The sequence below is a fragment of the Trachemys scripta genome, chromosome 8 (genome assembly GCF_013100865.1).
Source record: "Trachemys scripta elegans isolate TJP31775 chromosome 8, CAS_Tse_1.0, whole genome shotgun sequence".
In the NCBI taxonomy this organism is placed as follows: domain Eukaryota; kingdom Metazoa; phylum Chordata; order Testudines; family Emydidae; genus Trachemys; species Trachemys scripta.
This window is the reverse complement of record NC_048305.1, coordinates 83,842,878-83,856,534: the sequence shown is the minus strand read 5'-3', so window position 1 is coordinate 83,856,534 and position 13,657 is coordinate 83,842,878. Positions and strand designations below refer to the sequence as shown.

The 13,657-nt window shown below is 43.7% G+C and overlaps 1 protein-coding gene across 2 annotated transcripts in view; it reads left to right on the top strand.

The window, feature by feature from the left end:
• Window positions 1-9,402, top strand: part of PTGFR (prostaglandin F receptor) — a 34,563-nt gene extending 25,161 nt beyond the window's left edge. For both annotated transcript variants that reach the window (XM_034779428.1, XM_034779429.1), the window contains exon 3: window positions 8,537-9,402. In XM_034779428.1, coding sequence (XP_034635319.1) covers window positions 8,537-8,842 — 306 coding nt within the window. In that variant the 3' untranslated portion in view covers window positions 8,843-9,402. The remainder of the gene's footprint in view (window positions 1-8,536) is intronic.
• The last annotated feature ends 4,255 nt before the right edge of the window (window positions 9,403-13,657 follow it).

Sequence of the window (13,657 nt, the reverse complement as noted above, 5' to 3'; positions counted from 1 at the left end):
TATCATGTACTTATCATAATAGTGTCTAGGCACCCAGTTCAGTTAATAAAATGAATCCTGAATTATTGTGTCTGAACAGACTATTAACTCTTATCCTCCCATACAGCGGAGGGTATCTTATAGAACATTATATGTAGGTGTTTAGAGGTCAGAACAGAGTCTTTTTCTTCTTCTTCCCCAAACAGATTGTAGAATAATTTGGTATTGGTAAGAGAATAGACTTAATTACCTGCTAGGCATTTTCCATCACTGGTTTCTGTGAACCTGATTTCCAGAATCTTTGGTAGTCTTGCATTTGGCAGTAGCAATTTGCATGCTTGCATGGTTAGATTCTGATCTGACTGGTTTTATGTCAGTGTTACTCCAATGATTTCAATGGAGTTATTCCTCTCTTATACTACTTTTAAGTGGGATCAGAGTCCAAACATATGACTAAGGGTATGTCTACACTACGAAATTAGGTCGAATTTATAAAAGCCGGTTTTATAGATATCGGTTTTATACAGTCGATTGTGTGTGTCCCCACATAAAATGTTCTAAGTGCATTAAGTCGGCGGACCGCGTCCACAGTACCGAGGCTAGTGTCGACTTCTGGAGCGTTGCACTGTGGGTAGCTATCCCGCAGTCTCCGCCGCCCATCGGAATTCTGGGTTGAGATCCCAATGCCTGATGATGCAAAAACAGTGTCGCGGGGGGTTCTGGGTACATGTCGTCAAGCCCCTCCCCCGCCATCAGAGCAAGGCAGACAATCGATTCGTGTCTTTTTACCTGGGTTACCTGTGCAGACAACATACCACGGCAAGCATGGAGCCTGCTCAGCTCAGCTCACAGTCACCATATGTCATCTGGGTGCCAGCAGACGTGGTACTGCATTGCTACACACAGCAGCTAATTGCCTTTTGGCAGTAGACGGTGCAGTATGACTAGTAGCCTTCATTGGTGATCTGGGTGCTGGCAGACGTGGGGCTGCATTGCTACACAGCAGCAGCTCCTTGCCTTTTGGCAGTGGATGGTGTATTACGATTAGTATCCGTCGTTGTCGTCCTCCTCAGTGAGTTCAATCAGAGGCACCCGGGAAAGTTCTTCAGCAGATTCCTCTAAGAAATACTGCACCAAACTTTCCACTCTGGGCATCTGATTCTTGATGATGATGGCTATCAATCGTAGTACATCATTTTCTGCCAAGCACCCAGAAGATGCCGATGGCTATCAGTCATGCTGCACCGTCTGCTGCCAGCTTAAGATGTAAAAAATAGATGGACCAGATTTGTTCTGTATTCATTTGCTTCCCTCTCCCTCCGTGAAATCAATGGCCTCCTAAACCCAGGGTTTTGAGTTCAATCTTTGGGGGGGCCATTCTGTGTGACAGTTGTTTGTGTTTCTCCCTGATGCACAGCCACCTTTGTTGATTTTAATTCCCTGTACCTGTACACCATGTCGTCAGTTGCCCCTCCCTCCCTCAGTCAGTTTCGCGCCTTTTTTCAGACCAGACGCCATAGCACTGGGATCATGGAGCCCACTCAGATCACCATGGCAATTATGAGTACTATGAACACCACGCGCATTGTCCTGGAGTATATGCAGAGCCAGGACATGCCAAAGCAAAACCAGGACCAGTTTTTGCAATTGCAGTGCGGCGATGAGAGTGATGAGGAAATTGACATGGACATAGACCGCTCACAAAGTACGGGCCCCAGCAATGTGCAAATCATGGTGTTACTGGGGCAGGTTCATGGCGTGGAACGCCGATTCTGGGCCTGGGAAACAAGCACAGACTGGTGGGACCGCATCGTGCTGCAGGTATGGGATGATTCCCAGTGGCTGCGGAACTTTCTCATGCGTAAGGGCACGTTCATAGAACTTTGTGACTTGCTTTCCCCTGCCCTGAAGCGCCAGGATACCAAGATGAGAGCAGCCCTCACAGTTGAGAAGCGAGTGGCGATAGCCCTGTGGAAGCTTGCAACACCAGACAGCTACTGGTCAGTCGGGAATCAATTTGGAGTGGGCAAATCTACTGTGGGGGCTGCTGTGATCCAAGTTGCCAGGGCAATCAAAGACCTGGTGATATCAAGGGTAGTGACTCTGGGAAATGTGCAGGCCATAGTGGGTAGCTTTGCTGCAATGGGATTCCCAAACTGTGGTGGGGTGATAGATGGAACCCATATCCCTATTTTGCCACCGAGTACATAAACCGCAAGGGGTACTTTTCAATGCTGCTGCAAGCCCTGGTGGATCACAAGGGACGTTTCACCAACATCAACGTGGGATGGCCGGGAAAGGTACATGATGCTTACGTCTTCAGGCACTCTGGTCTGTTTCGAAAGCTGGAGGAAGGGACTTTCTTCCTGGACCAGAAAATAACCGTTGGGGGTGTTGAAATGCTTATCGTGATCCTTGGGGACCCAGCCTACCCCTTAATGCCATGGCTCATGAAGCTGTACACAGGCAGCCTGGACAGTAGTCAGGACCTGTTCAACTACAGGCTGAGCAAGTGCCGAATGGTGGTGAAATGTGCATTTGGACGTTTAAAAGTGCGCTGGCGCAGCTTACTGACTCGCTCAGACCTCAGCGAAAAGAATATCCCCATTGTTATTGCTGCTTGCTGTGTGCTCCACAATATCTGTGAGAGTAAGGGGGAGACATTTATGGGGGGGTCGGAGGTTGAGGCAAATCGCCTGGCCGCTGATTACACGCAGCCAGACACCAGGGCGGTTAGAAGAGTACAGCAGGGCACGGTGAGCATCAGAGAAGCTTTGAAAATCAGTTTTGTGACTGGCCAGGCTACGGTGTGAAACTTCTGTTTGTTTCTCCTTGATGAACCCTCCGCCCCGCCCTTCCCCCGGTTCACTCTACTTCCCTGTAAACCAACCACCCTCCGCTCCCCCCCTTCGAGCATCCTTCGAGGCAATAAAGTCATTGTTACTTCTCATTCATGCATTCTTTATTAATTCCTCACACAACTAGGGGGATAATTGCCAAGGTAGCCTGGGATGGGTGGGGGAGGAGGGAAGGAAAAGGACACACTGCAGTTTAAAACTTTAAAAATTTAACACTTATTGAAGGCCAGCCTTCCGATGCTCAGGCAATCATCTGGGGTTGGAGTGACTGGGTGGCCGGAGGCCCCCCCACCGTGTTCTTGAGCGTCTGGGTGAGGAGGCAATGGGACTTGGGGAGGAGGGCTGTTGGTTACACAGGGGCTGTAGCGGCGGTCTCTGCTCCTGCTGCCTTTCCTGCAGTTCAACCATACGCTGGAGCATATCAGTGTGATGCTCCAGCAGCTGAAGCATCGACTCTTGCCTTGTGTCTGCAAGCTGACGCCACCTATCATCTTCAGCCCGCCACTTTTCTGTTCAGCCCGCGATTCATCCCGCCACCTCTCCTCTCGTTCATATTGTGCTTTTTTGCACTCTGACATTGACTGCCTGCACGCATTCTGCTGTGCTCTTTCAACGTGGGAGGACATCTAGAGCTCCATGAACATATCATCCCGAGTCCGCCATTTTCTCCTTCTAATCTTCACTAGCCTCTGCGAAGGAGAAACATTTGTAGCTGGTGAAGGAGAAGGGAGAGGTGGTTAAAAAAGACACATTTTAGAGAACAATGGGTACACTTTTTCACGTTAAATTTTGCTGTTCACATTACACAGCACATGTGCTTTCGTTACAAGGTCGCATTTTTCCTCTTATATTGAGGGCCTGCCGGTTTGGTGTGAGAGATCACTCACGCAGAGCCAGACAACAGAATTCGGCTTGCAGGCAGCCATGGTAAGCCACAGTCTTTTGGCTTTTTTAACCTTCATAACATGGAATGGTTTCAAACAGCAGCGCCCTCATTTCCCATACCAAGGACCCGTTGGGTTGGCCATTTAAAATGGGTTTGCAATGTAAAAGGAGGGGCTGAGGTTTCCGGGTTAACATGCAGCACAAACCTAACTACCCCCCGCCCACACACACACCCAATTCTCTGGGATGATCACTTCACCCCTCCCCTGTACCGCGTGGCTAACAGCGGGGAACATTTCTTTTCAGCCGAGCAGGAACGGGCACCTCTGAATGTCCCCTTAATAAAATCACCCCATTTCAACCAGGTGACCGTGAATGATATCACTCTTCTGAGGATAACAAAGAGAGATAAGGAATGGATGTTGTCTGCATGCCAGCAAACACCGGGACCATATGTTGCCATGCTTTGTTATGCAATGATTCCAGACTACGTGCTACTGGCCTGGCATGGTAAAGTGGCCTACCATGGCGGACGAGATAAGGCAGCCCTCCCCAGAAACCTTTTGCAAAGGCTTTGGGAGTACATGAAGGAGAGCTTTCCGGAGATGTCCCTGGAGGATTTCCGCTCCATCCCCATACACGTTAACAGACTTTTCCAGTAGCTGTACTGGCTGCGATTGCCAGGGCAAATTAATCATTAAACACGCTTGCTTTTAAACCATGTGTAATATTTACAAAGGTACACTCACCAGAGGTCCCTTGTGTGCCCTCAGGGTCTGGGAGCACGCCTTGGGTGAGTTTGGGGGTTACTGGCTCCAGGTCCAGGGTGATAAACATATCCTGGCTGTTGGGGAAACTGGTTTCTCCGCTTCCTTGCTGAGAGCTCTCTTCATTGTCTTCATCATCATCTTCCTCGTACCCTGAACCCGCTTCCCTGTTGTGTGTTTCTCCATTGATGGAGTCAAAGCACACGGTTGGGGTAGTGGTGGCTGTACCCCCTAGAATGGCATGCAGCTCCGCGTAGAAGCGGCATGTTTGTGGCTCTGTCCCGGACCTTCCGTTTGCCTCTCTGGCTTTGTGGTAGGCTTGCCTTAGCTCCTTAATTTTCATGCGGCACTGCTGTGCGTCCCTGTTATGGCCTCTATCCTTCATGGCCTTTGAGACCTTTTCTAATATTTTGCTATTTTGTTTACTGCTACGGAGTTCAGCTAGCACTGATTCGTCTACCCATATGGCGAGCAGATCCCGTACCTCCCGTTCTGTCCATGCTGGAGCTCTTTTGCGATCCTCGGACTCCGTCATGGTTACCTGTGCTGATGAGCTCTGCGTGGTCACCTGTGCTCTCCACACTGGACAAACAGGAAATGAAATTCAAAAGTTTGCCGGGCTTTTCCTGTCTACCTGGTCAGTGCATCTGAGTTGAGAGTGCTGTCCAGAGCGGTCACAATGAAGCACTGTGGGATAGCTCCCGGAGGCCAATAACGTCGAATTCTGTCCACACTACCCCAAATCCAACCCTCAAAGGCCGATTTTAGTGCTAATCCCCTCAGAGGTGGAGTAAAGAAAGCGGTTTAAAGGGCCCTTTAAGTCGAAAAAAAAGGGCTTCGTCGTGTGGACATGTCCAGGCTTAATTCGATTTAACTCTGCTAAAGTCAACCTAAACTCGTAATGTAGACCAATCAGAAAATGTTATTTTCTCTTTCATTCACTGAACATAAGCTGGAACGCTATGTAGAAAGTATTTTAAATAACATGGTTGTGAAGCAAAGTTTTATAGTTATGAAAATTTTTGGATATCTCTTTATCTCGACATGTTCTATGTAAGGATTCCAAAGCTTTCAGCACTTTGTGGAATATATACATAACAATTTTTATTTGAGAGTTTGCATATGTCCATTTTTTGCACAGCCCAAACTTGTAGATTAACTGTCCTAGCAGTTACACCTTACCAAATAATGTAAACCATAAAAATTATGTATCCAAATTAGATATCTTTTTCTGATCTTAAAATGATACAAAGGAATAAATCCACTATTAAAGTAAATATTATTTCCCTATTTCAGCACTATAAATAATGGAAAATTGATCCTCCTTAAAAGTGATTAACACTAGAATGGAAAAGAATCATAGAAGTTTTATAGAGTAATATTCTAAAATTCACTATGTGCTTGGAAGAAAAAAATAATACACAGCTTTAATAAAAATCAAAATAGAGAAATTCTGTTTCTTGGAAAGCTATGCAATCCCTTTCCCCAAAATGTACAGAATTCCAATTTGGATTGCTTAAAATTGCAGAATCCAAATTTGAACAATAACAGATGGATTTTTAGAAAGTACGTGTAAATAAGAGACCTCGAAGTATGTTTGAAAACTATAAATCTGTATTTAAAAATCATATAGTGAATAAAATAGACACACTTATATGATTTCTGCTTTTTCAATTATTTATACCATTGTTTTAGCTCTAATTCTGCTACTTTTTCTTGTGCTTCCTTTTGCTGTAGACTAGTTTTATGGAATGAGTAAGTGGTGTGTGTGTCAAGTATCAGAGGGGTAGCTGTGTTAGGCTGAATCTGTAAAAAGCAACAGAGGGTCCTGTGGCACCTTTAAGACTAACAGAAGTATTGGGAGCATAAGCTTTTCGTGGTGTGTGTGTGTGTGTGTGTGTGTGTGGTTTGCAGAATTATGCTTCTAATAAATAAAATGAAAAGCTTTCATGAGAATAGATCCCATGCAGAAGCCATAAGAGTCCTCCAAGTTTCAATGGACTGTTGATGTCAGAGAGGAATGTGCCCAATGACTGTAGAGTGGAAAGCAGGTTCAGAGAAGCTGTCTTAAAGCTGTTTATACTGGCATGGCACTCAGACATTCCTCACTTTCATACCAATTCCCAGCCATCTTCCTGCCAAGCTTACCAGCTTTTTTTCAGACAGTCTCTATGGGTCCTCCAGGTCTCTCTTTCACATGCTCATGCAGAAACATTCATACAAATAGATGCAGTCACAGTTCAAGTTCTTCTCTGTTGCACCCTTCAACTTGTAGTCAGATGCATTGCTCTACCTCTTTGCAGCAAACCAGGTTCAGGAGTCGGGAATACAACAGGTTATTTTAAAAAGGTCAAATAAACAATTTGGCTTCTTCAACAGTAGTTTTCTTTCCTCACTCACTCTTCTTTTTTTCCTTTTCTTTTTTTATATTCCCTGTTTGTACAAATGCCAGACTAGCACTTGAACAGACTGACCTATCCTTACAACACCTAATAGATCAATGTAGTCGCAGTGTCAGTTATAAAGTATCTTGTTTCCTAATTACTTTTCTAACTCACTTTATGGGCTTTGGAACTGGTACCCAATAGTGCTGCATCCTTTTTGAGTCTTATAGAATTTGGACCTTGTACTCCTACTAAAAATGTCTGATGCTTTTAATGTTATTAATCTAAAGAGACAATTTAACATTCCCCAGCAGACTCACTCAGCCAGAGGAACCCAGGTTGCAAGTCCCTGGTGGCAGAGAGCCTACATGGAGAGACAGATGTCTCAGTGGCACAAGACTCTGTCAGCCTTTGCTTATTGAGTGGTGTGTCAAAGCTACCCACAGCAGTCCAGAAAGTGGGTGAGGCCAGCCATGAAGAGGGCCTGGTCATGGTGCCTTTCAGATGCATTGAATCTGTGTCTCTCCCAGGCTTCCCCTGTCAGAAATGTTCCTGTTGAATGGCATCTGGAAATGAAAGCTGCCTTCCTGTGAGGGAACTACAAGGGCAGGCAGTAGCAGTAACGCTGGAATACAGGTGTAATTTACTCCCAGTGCTTCTGAGAATGAATGAAATCCTCTGAGTGTTCGTTAGCAAGAGGGGATGGATTATTGGCCTAAGCATCAGGTTTGCAATATATATAGGCTCTTAGGATCCGCTGGTTTGAATCTTGGCAGAGGCAGCTCAACCCTTTGTCTTTGAGTTAGTTTAGTTGCATTCCATTGCAGTTTAATGTTTAGAAAACAAAGGTCTTGTGCTCTCTAGACAGATTTATATTTTCAAAATGTGAGAGGCTAGGTCTATGTGTAAAAATTTCCCAAGTGAAAATAGCCAATATCCGTATAAATGAAAATCTACATCTAGAGAACCCATGGCATATTTTGTATGACCAAAGATTTACCTCGGTATCATTGGCCACTATATCTACTCCTCCCTATTTTGCAGCTAGCTGCCAGCCAGCCCCCATTGCAGGGGTGGTTGCATTTTAGTAGCTAACCATTAGAACTGTGCAGAGAAAGGTAAGTCTATTTTATAGAGGATTTTGGTTGTTTGAAATCTAGTTCCATTCCAATTGGGAATGAAAACCAGAAATTCTGAAATTCTCTGCAAAAGGGAATGGAGTTCCAGGGCAGTTCTCGGGGAGGTGGGAGGGGCGGGGGAGGAGGCGGGGGTTGCCAAGAAGCCAGGTGGCCTCACTGGCAGAAAGCTAGCCAAGGTACTGAACCTTGCCTGGGTTCTGTTGGAACTTCAGCAAAATTGGGCTGTCTTTGCAAAATGATCTGATTTTTGCCGAATTAGCAAATTTTATTGAAACAGTGCTCTGCTGGAAATTTTCTGATTACCTCCATTAAATATAGATATTGTTTATAAGATCATTTTGGGATTTTTCTGGATTGAAATGTGCTATATTCATACAAAGCATTATTTTGTTATTCAGCATTAATCTGTGGGAGGATTATCAGATAATGCTTAGAGAGAGTAATTTGAAATAATCACTTCAGTCACATGCATGCTGTTTTAAAATGGTTTTCTAATATTTAATTAAAAATATTCAATTTTCCAGGTGACAATGGCCAATATTGGAATAAATGCAGATCGTTCAATGGAAACCTGTGAAACAATACTTGTTGTTCTCCGAATGGCAACGTGGAATCAAATATTAGATCCCTGGGTATACATTCTTCTAAGGAAAGCTGTCCTGAAAACCCTCTACAAGATTGCTAGGAGATGCTGTGGAATGCACATCATGAACTTACATATGTGGGAACTTAGCTCCATCAAGAATTCTTTAAAGGTTGCAGCAATTTCTGAGTCACCAGTTAGTTCCAAACAAATAAATCAACAGCCACTCAGCTCGACAGGGCAATAAAATCAAACACGGCGTATGAAGAAATAATGGGAGTGTAATGATCATACCCTGGGAACACCTTCAAATTTGTTAGTCTTTGTGGTAATATGAGGGTAAGTGGTTTGGTATTTGTTTCAGATTGTGAGTGGTTTGGTCTTATTGTTTACCAGTTTGATATTGCTATTCCAAGATGTGCACTTGAGTAACTGTGATCACGTTCAAAACACTTTTGGGTGAAAGAAGTGTCTTTCAGAAATGGGGTTTAATCAGACAAGACAGATTTCAGAATGGAGTTAGCGCCACATCACCGTGCCTGCAGCAGCAAAAACACAATCATCCGCTGACTACAGAGCACAATGGCAGAAACTGTTAAGCTGGGTGTCGTGAGTACAGATGGTCACCAATACTAGGCTCAAGGAATACGTGAGGAGAGGAAAGAACTTGTTGGTTGGTAATAGAGAAAGTAATCTTTTGTTATATAGTGGCACCTCGGTAGTTAAGTGTCTTCATAGCTTTTTAAGGTCAGAAGCAGGGCCGGCTCTAGGCACCAGCAAGCAGTTGCTTGGGGCGGCAAATTTGCAGGGGCACAAGAATCCAGCATGGGAGCTGAGAACCAACAGGGGGCCCTGGGAGCTGTAGTTCCGTGATTAGCTCCCTGCCTATAGAGCCAGCCCTGGAGCAGGGAAAGAACTACATTTCCCGGCATTTCCACGGCCGCAATTAACAGGAAAGGGTGGGGGAAGGAGTGTGGAACTGAAACCTCATGCTGCAGCTTGCTGTGAATGGTAGGGACAAAGCCAGCTCTAGGTTTTTTGCCGCCCCCATCCCAGCCCTAGGCTCTCCCCGCACCCCGTGTTGCCCCAGCCCTGGACTCTCCCCTGCCCACACCCCCGCTGCCCCAGCTCTGGCCCCCACCTGCACCCCACTGCTACCCCAGCCCTGGGCTCTCCCCCCACCCGAATCTCCTGCCGCCCCAGCCCTGGGCTTCCCCCTGTCCCCCCCCCCCCGCACCTCCTGCTGCCCCAGCCCTGGGCTCTCCCCCAAAGGAAGAATTGGGTGGACTAAATGGACAGTGCACCTCTCTATCTGAAGCCTAGCAAGGGAGGTACGTGGATCCCACTAGAATTTAAAATGAAAAGTAAGCGAGGGGAGGCTCTACTAGGACCTGGGCAGCTTTAGATACAGTACCAGGCACGTAGGAGGATTTACACTTCTGAGCCATGGAAGCAGAAATTGACTTTTCTTTTCCAGAGTTAGCTAATATTCAGAAAGGGAATCTAGCACCTGCCTTCCAGATTTGAACACCCTCAAAATTCAGGAGTGCTCAAGCTCAATTTGGGCAGCTGTTACTTCATTTCTCCCAAATCAAAGATACTGATCCACTGTAACTTGCTGTAGAAAAAGTAGAATAAATTGAGCAACAAATGCTTCCCAGTGGTTATTCGGACTGGAATTGCTATTTTCAACAGCCATTGCTTTTTTTTTTTTTTTAGTTTTATTTGTTTAAAAGGAAGACAGTGATATTGCATTGGCAAATTCCCCATAGAGAGAAAGAGTGGAACAAAAGAATAATAAAGGCACCTCAACTTTTCCTCATTTATGTAGGACAGTCTTATAATATGCATCCAGATATCCTCCAATCACACAAGCTGAAAATTGTTCCACTTTACTGCAGTTCTGCAACCATATGGGAGCCAATCCTGTCAGTGTTCTGTGCACATCCAAAATTCCTGCTGAATGACTCGCCCTGGGAGTGAGTTACCAGTGACCCAGGGCTGGGGTGGCAGGAGGGTGCAGTTGGGGGGGAGAGAGAGCCCAGGGCTGGCGGGGGTGGGCAGCCAAAATTTTTTTTGCTTGGGGCAGCAAAAAACCTAGAGCCGGCCCTGGTCGGAAGGGATAACTATGATCATCTAGTCTGACCTCATACATAACATAGGACTCCTCTGAATTAATTCCTGCTTCAAATCCAATAGCTATGGTTAAACAAGAACATATCTTTTAAAAAAAACATACAATCTTGATTTAAAAATGTGCAGTAATAGAGAATCCACCACAACTCTTGGTAAGTTATTCTGATAGCTAATTACCATTAGTATATAATTTCTAGTCTAAATTTGTTCTAGTTTCAACTTTCAGACATTGGATCTTCTTATACTTTTGTATGACAGATTGAAGAGCCCTCTGTATCATCCTGTCCCTTCTCTTTGATTAGCTCCTACAGTCATTTACTATAAGGCATGTTTTCCAATCCGTTAATCATCCTCCTGGCTTTTCTTTGAACCCTCTCAAATATTTCAACAGCCTTCTTGAAATGTGGACACCAAACTGGATACAGTAGCGATTGCACCAGTGCCAAATACAGAGGTAATATAACCTCTCTACTTGATGTTCCTCTGCTTATACTTTTAAGGATCTCATTAGCACTTGTGGCAACAGTGTTGCCCTGGGAGTTTGTGTTCAGCTGATTATCTGCTATGACCCCTCAGTCCTTTTCAGATTCACTGCTTCCCCAGATAGTCCCCCATCTTGTAAGTATGGCCTATGTTCTTTGTTCTGAGATGTACTGTATGACTTTACACTTTGCCATGTTAAAATGCCTGTTTGCTTGCACCGGTTTATCAAGTGATCCCGATCACTCTGTATCAGTGACCTGTCCTCTTCATTATTTACCACGCTCCCAATCTTTATGTCGTCTGCAAATTTGATCAGTAATGATTTTGTTTTCTTCCAGGTCATTGATAAAAATGTTAAGTAGCATAGGGTCAAGAATGGATCCCTCAATGACTGTTTCTGTTTACAATTACATTATCAGACCTGTCAGGCAGTTTTAAACTCATGTAGGTTTATAATTAGTCTGTTTATACCACACTCAAACTCGGCATGTAGTTTCTCAGGACAGATGAAAAGTATGGGCCCAATCCTGTAACTCTTACTCATATGAGTACTCCCATTGAGGTCAGTAGCAAACAAATTTAGACCTAAACCCATGTGAGCCTACGTAAAGAATAGAGTTGATCAAAAAACAGTAACATTTCTGGAAAAGTGCCACAGATGCATCTGCAAAAATACATATACAGTATGCCTGTTTTATCTGCAGAGGCCTATGCTGGTGCATGCAAACAAGAATTTGCATGAACAAAATGAGCACCTATGTGAGCAAATGTAGGTGTGGTTTGTGGGAGCAAGGAGTACTCTCAATTTTTGCAGGTGTATCTGTGCCTTTCTTTGCAAACTTAGGATCCAAGGCTGAAGTGCTGAATGCCTACAGTGGAAGTTGAGTACCCCAGCACCTTGCGAAAGGGCCCTTCACAATTAATTTTACCATCCCATTTTTATATATAGCCTGTATGTTTATTGTTGATCACTCATTTGATATCAAAGTACAATGTAAATTTCAGTTCCAATTGTCTGAATGTCATTTGTTCAATATTATGAAAATAAAAAGTACAGTAATCTACATTCCTATGTCATTTAAGTAATGCTTCTAGTTGCAAATTATTACGTGCCAAGTATCAGTTGAGTATTTTGGAAGTCATTGTACTAACACTAGTTAGACATTCATTTTATACTCTTAAGGGTATCATCCTCCCCACATTGAAGTCAGTGGCAAAATTCCCCTTGACTTCAATGAGAATAGGATCAGGCCTGTGGAGACTGTGGGAATTCACACAGGATTGTGCAGTCAACCTGTGACATTATTATGTAATAGGCAGGCTTTCTTGACGAGATTGACATGAATGGTAGCATTGCTATGCAGTATCTACTGAATATGATCCATAGGAGAAGAATCTACAACTACAGTCCCCAGTGTTATCCTAGGTTGGATGAAACACGTTGTAAGAAGTGGTTGAGTGTAGTGCAAAAATAATAAACTCTGCCAGGTGATTGAAAGGTGTATCCTTTCTCACATTTTTCAGCAAAAGACATGTGACTGTCATGGATACAGAGAGGATTACTAACCAATGCACATAATCCATCAAAGACAAAAAAGCACTTAATAAGCACTTATTAGTCTATCATTGTAACATAACTGATCATGCTTATTCATTTCCTTCTACAAACAAGAGAAGAGTAAGGGAGAAGAAGCTTTGATTTTGTGACTGTACTGTGTTAATACCAAAATGGTGGTAGAGTTTCTAAGCAGGAAAGAGTTGCTTCTGTGTGGAAAACAATAGTGTTAACTTCATCTACTTCACTTCATATAACTGTTCTACTTTGGCAAATTGTTGGTCCAGAATCAGTGCTGACCCTCCCCATGTGGTTGCATTGAAATGAATGTAAGTATGATTTAGTGTTGAATGTGGCCTCCTTACTGTACCTGTTGTAAATGTGTCTAGTAACATAAATAAGTTGTTAATCCTTTTGGGGTGGGAATTTTGCTTCATTGGCTGCAGAATAATGTTAGACTGAGATACTTGACAAGTGAATGAAGCATAGTTGCAGTCCATGTGTTGTGAATAAATATATCTTGTGTACTTTCATACTGGCTGAATTGTAAAAAAGTTTAACTTTATATGTATATGTGTTTTCATATATTCTGTGTATTGCTATCTATTGAATGTAAATTGTAGAGCCTCATTAAACTTATTAAAACAATGTCTTGAGAGTAATGATATTTTACAATGATAATAAAAAACCTAAAATACTGACAAATAATTGATTACAGCTTTTAATCATACCCCTTCATCACGAGAGGCATATTGGGTTCTTGACAGTCAGTAAATTTCAGTTTTGGTAGCAGTGTGCTTTGAATAATTAAAGCTGAATCCTTGTTTATGTTAATTTCACAACTAGCCCCATAGAAGTAAGTGGGGGAATTGCTGTAAGTAAGGCAGG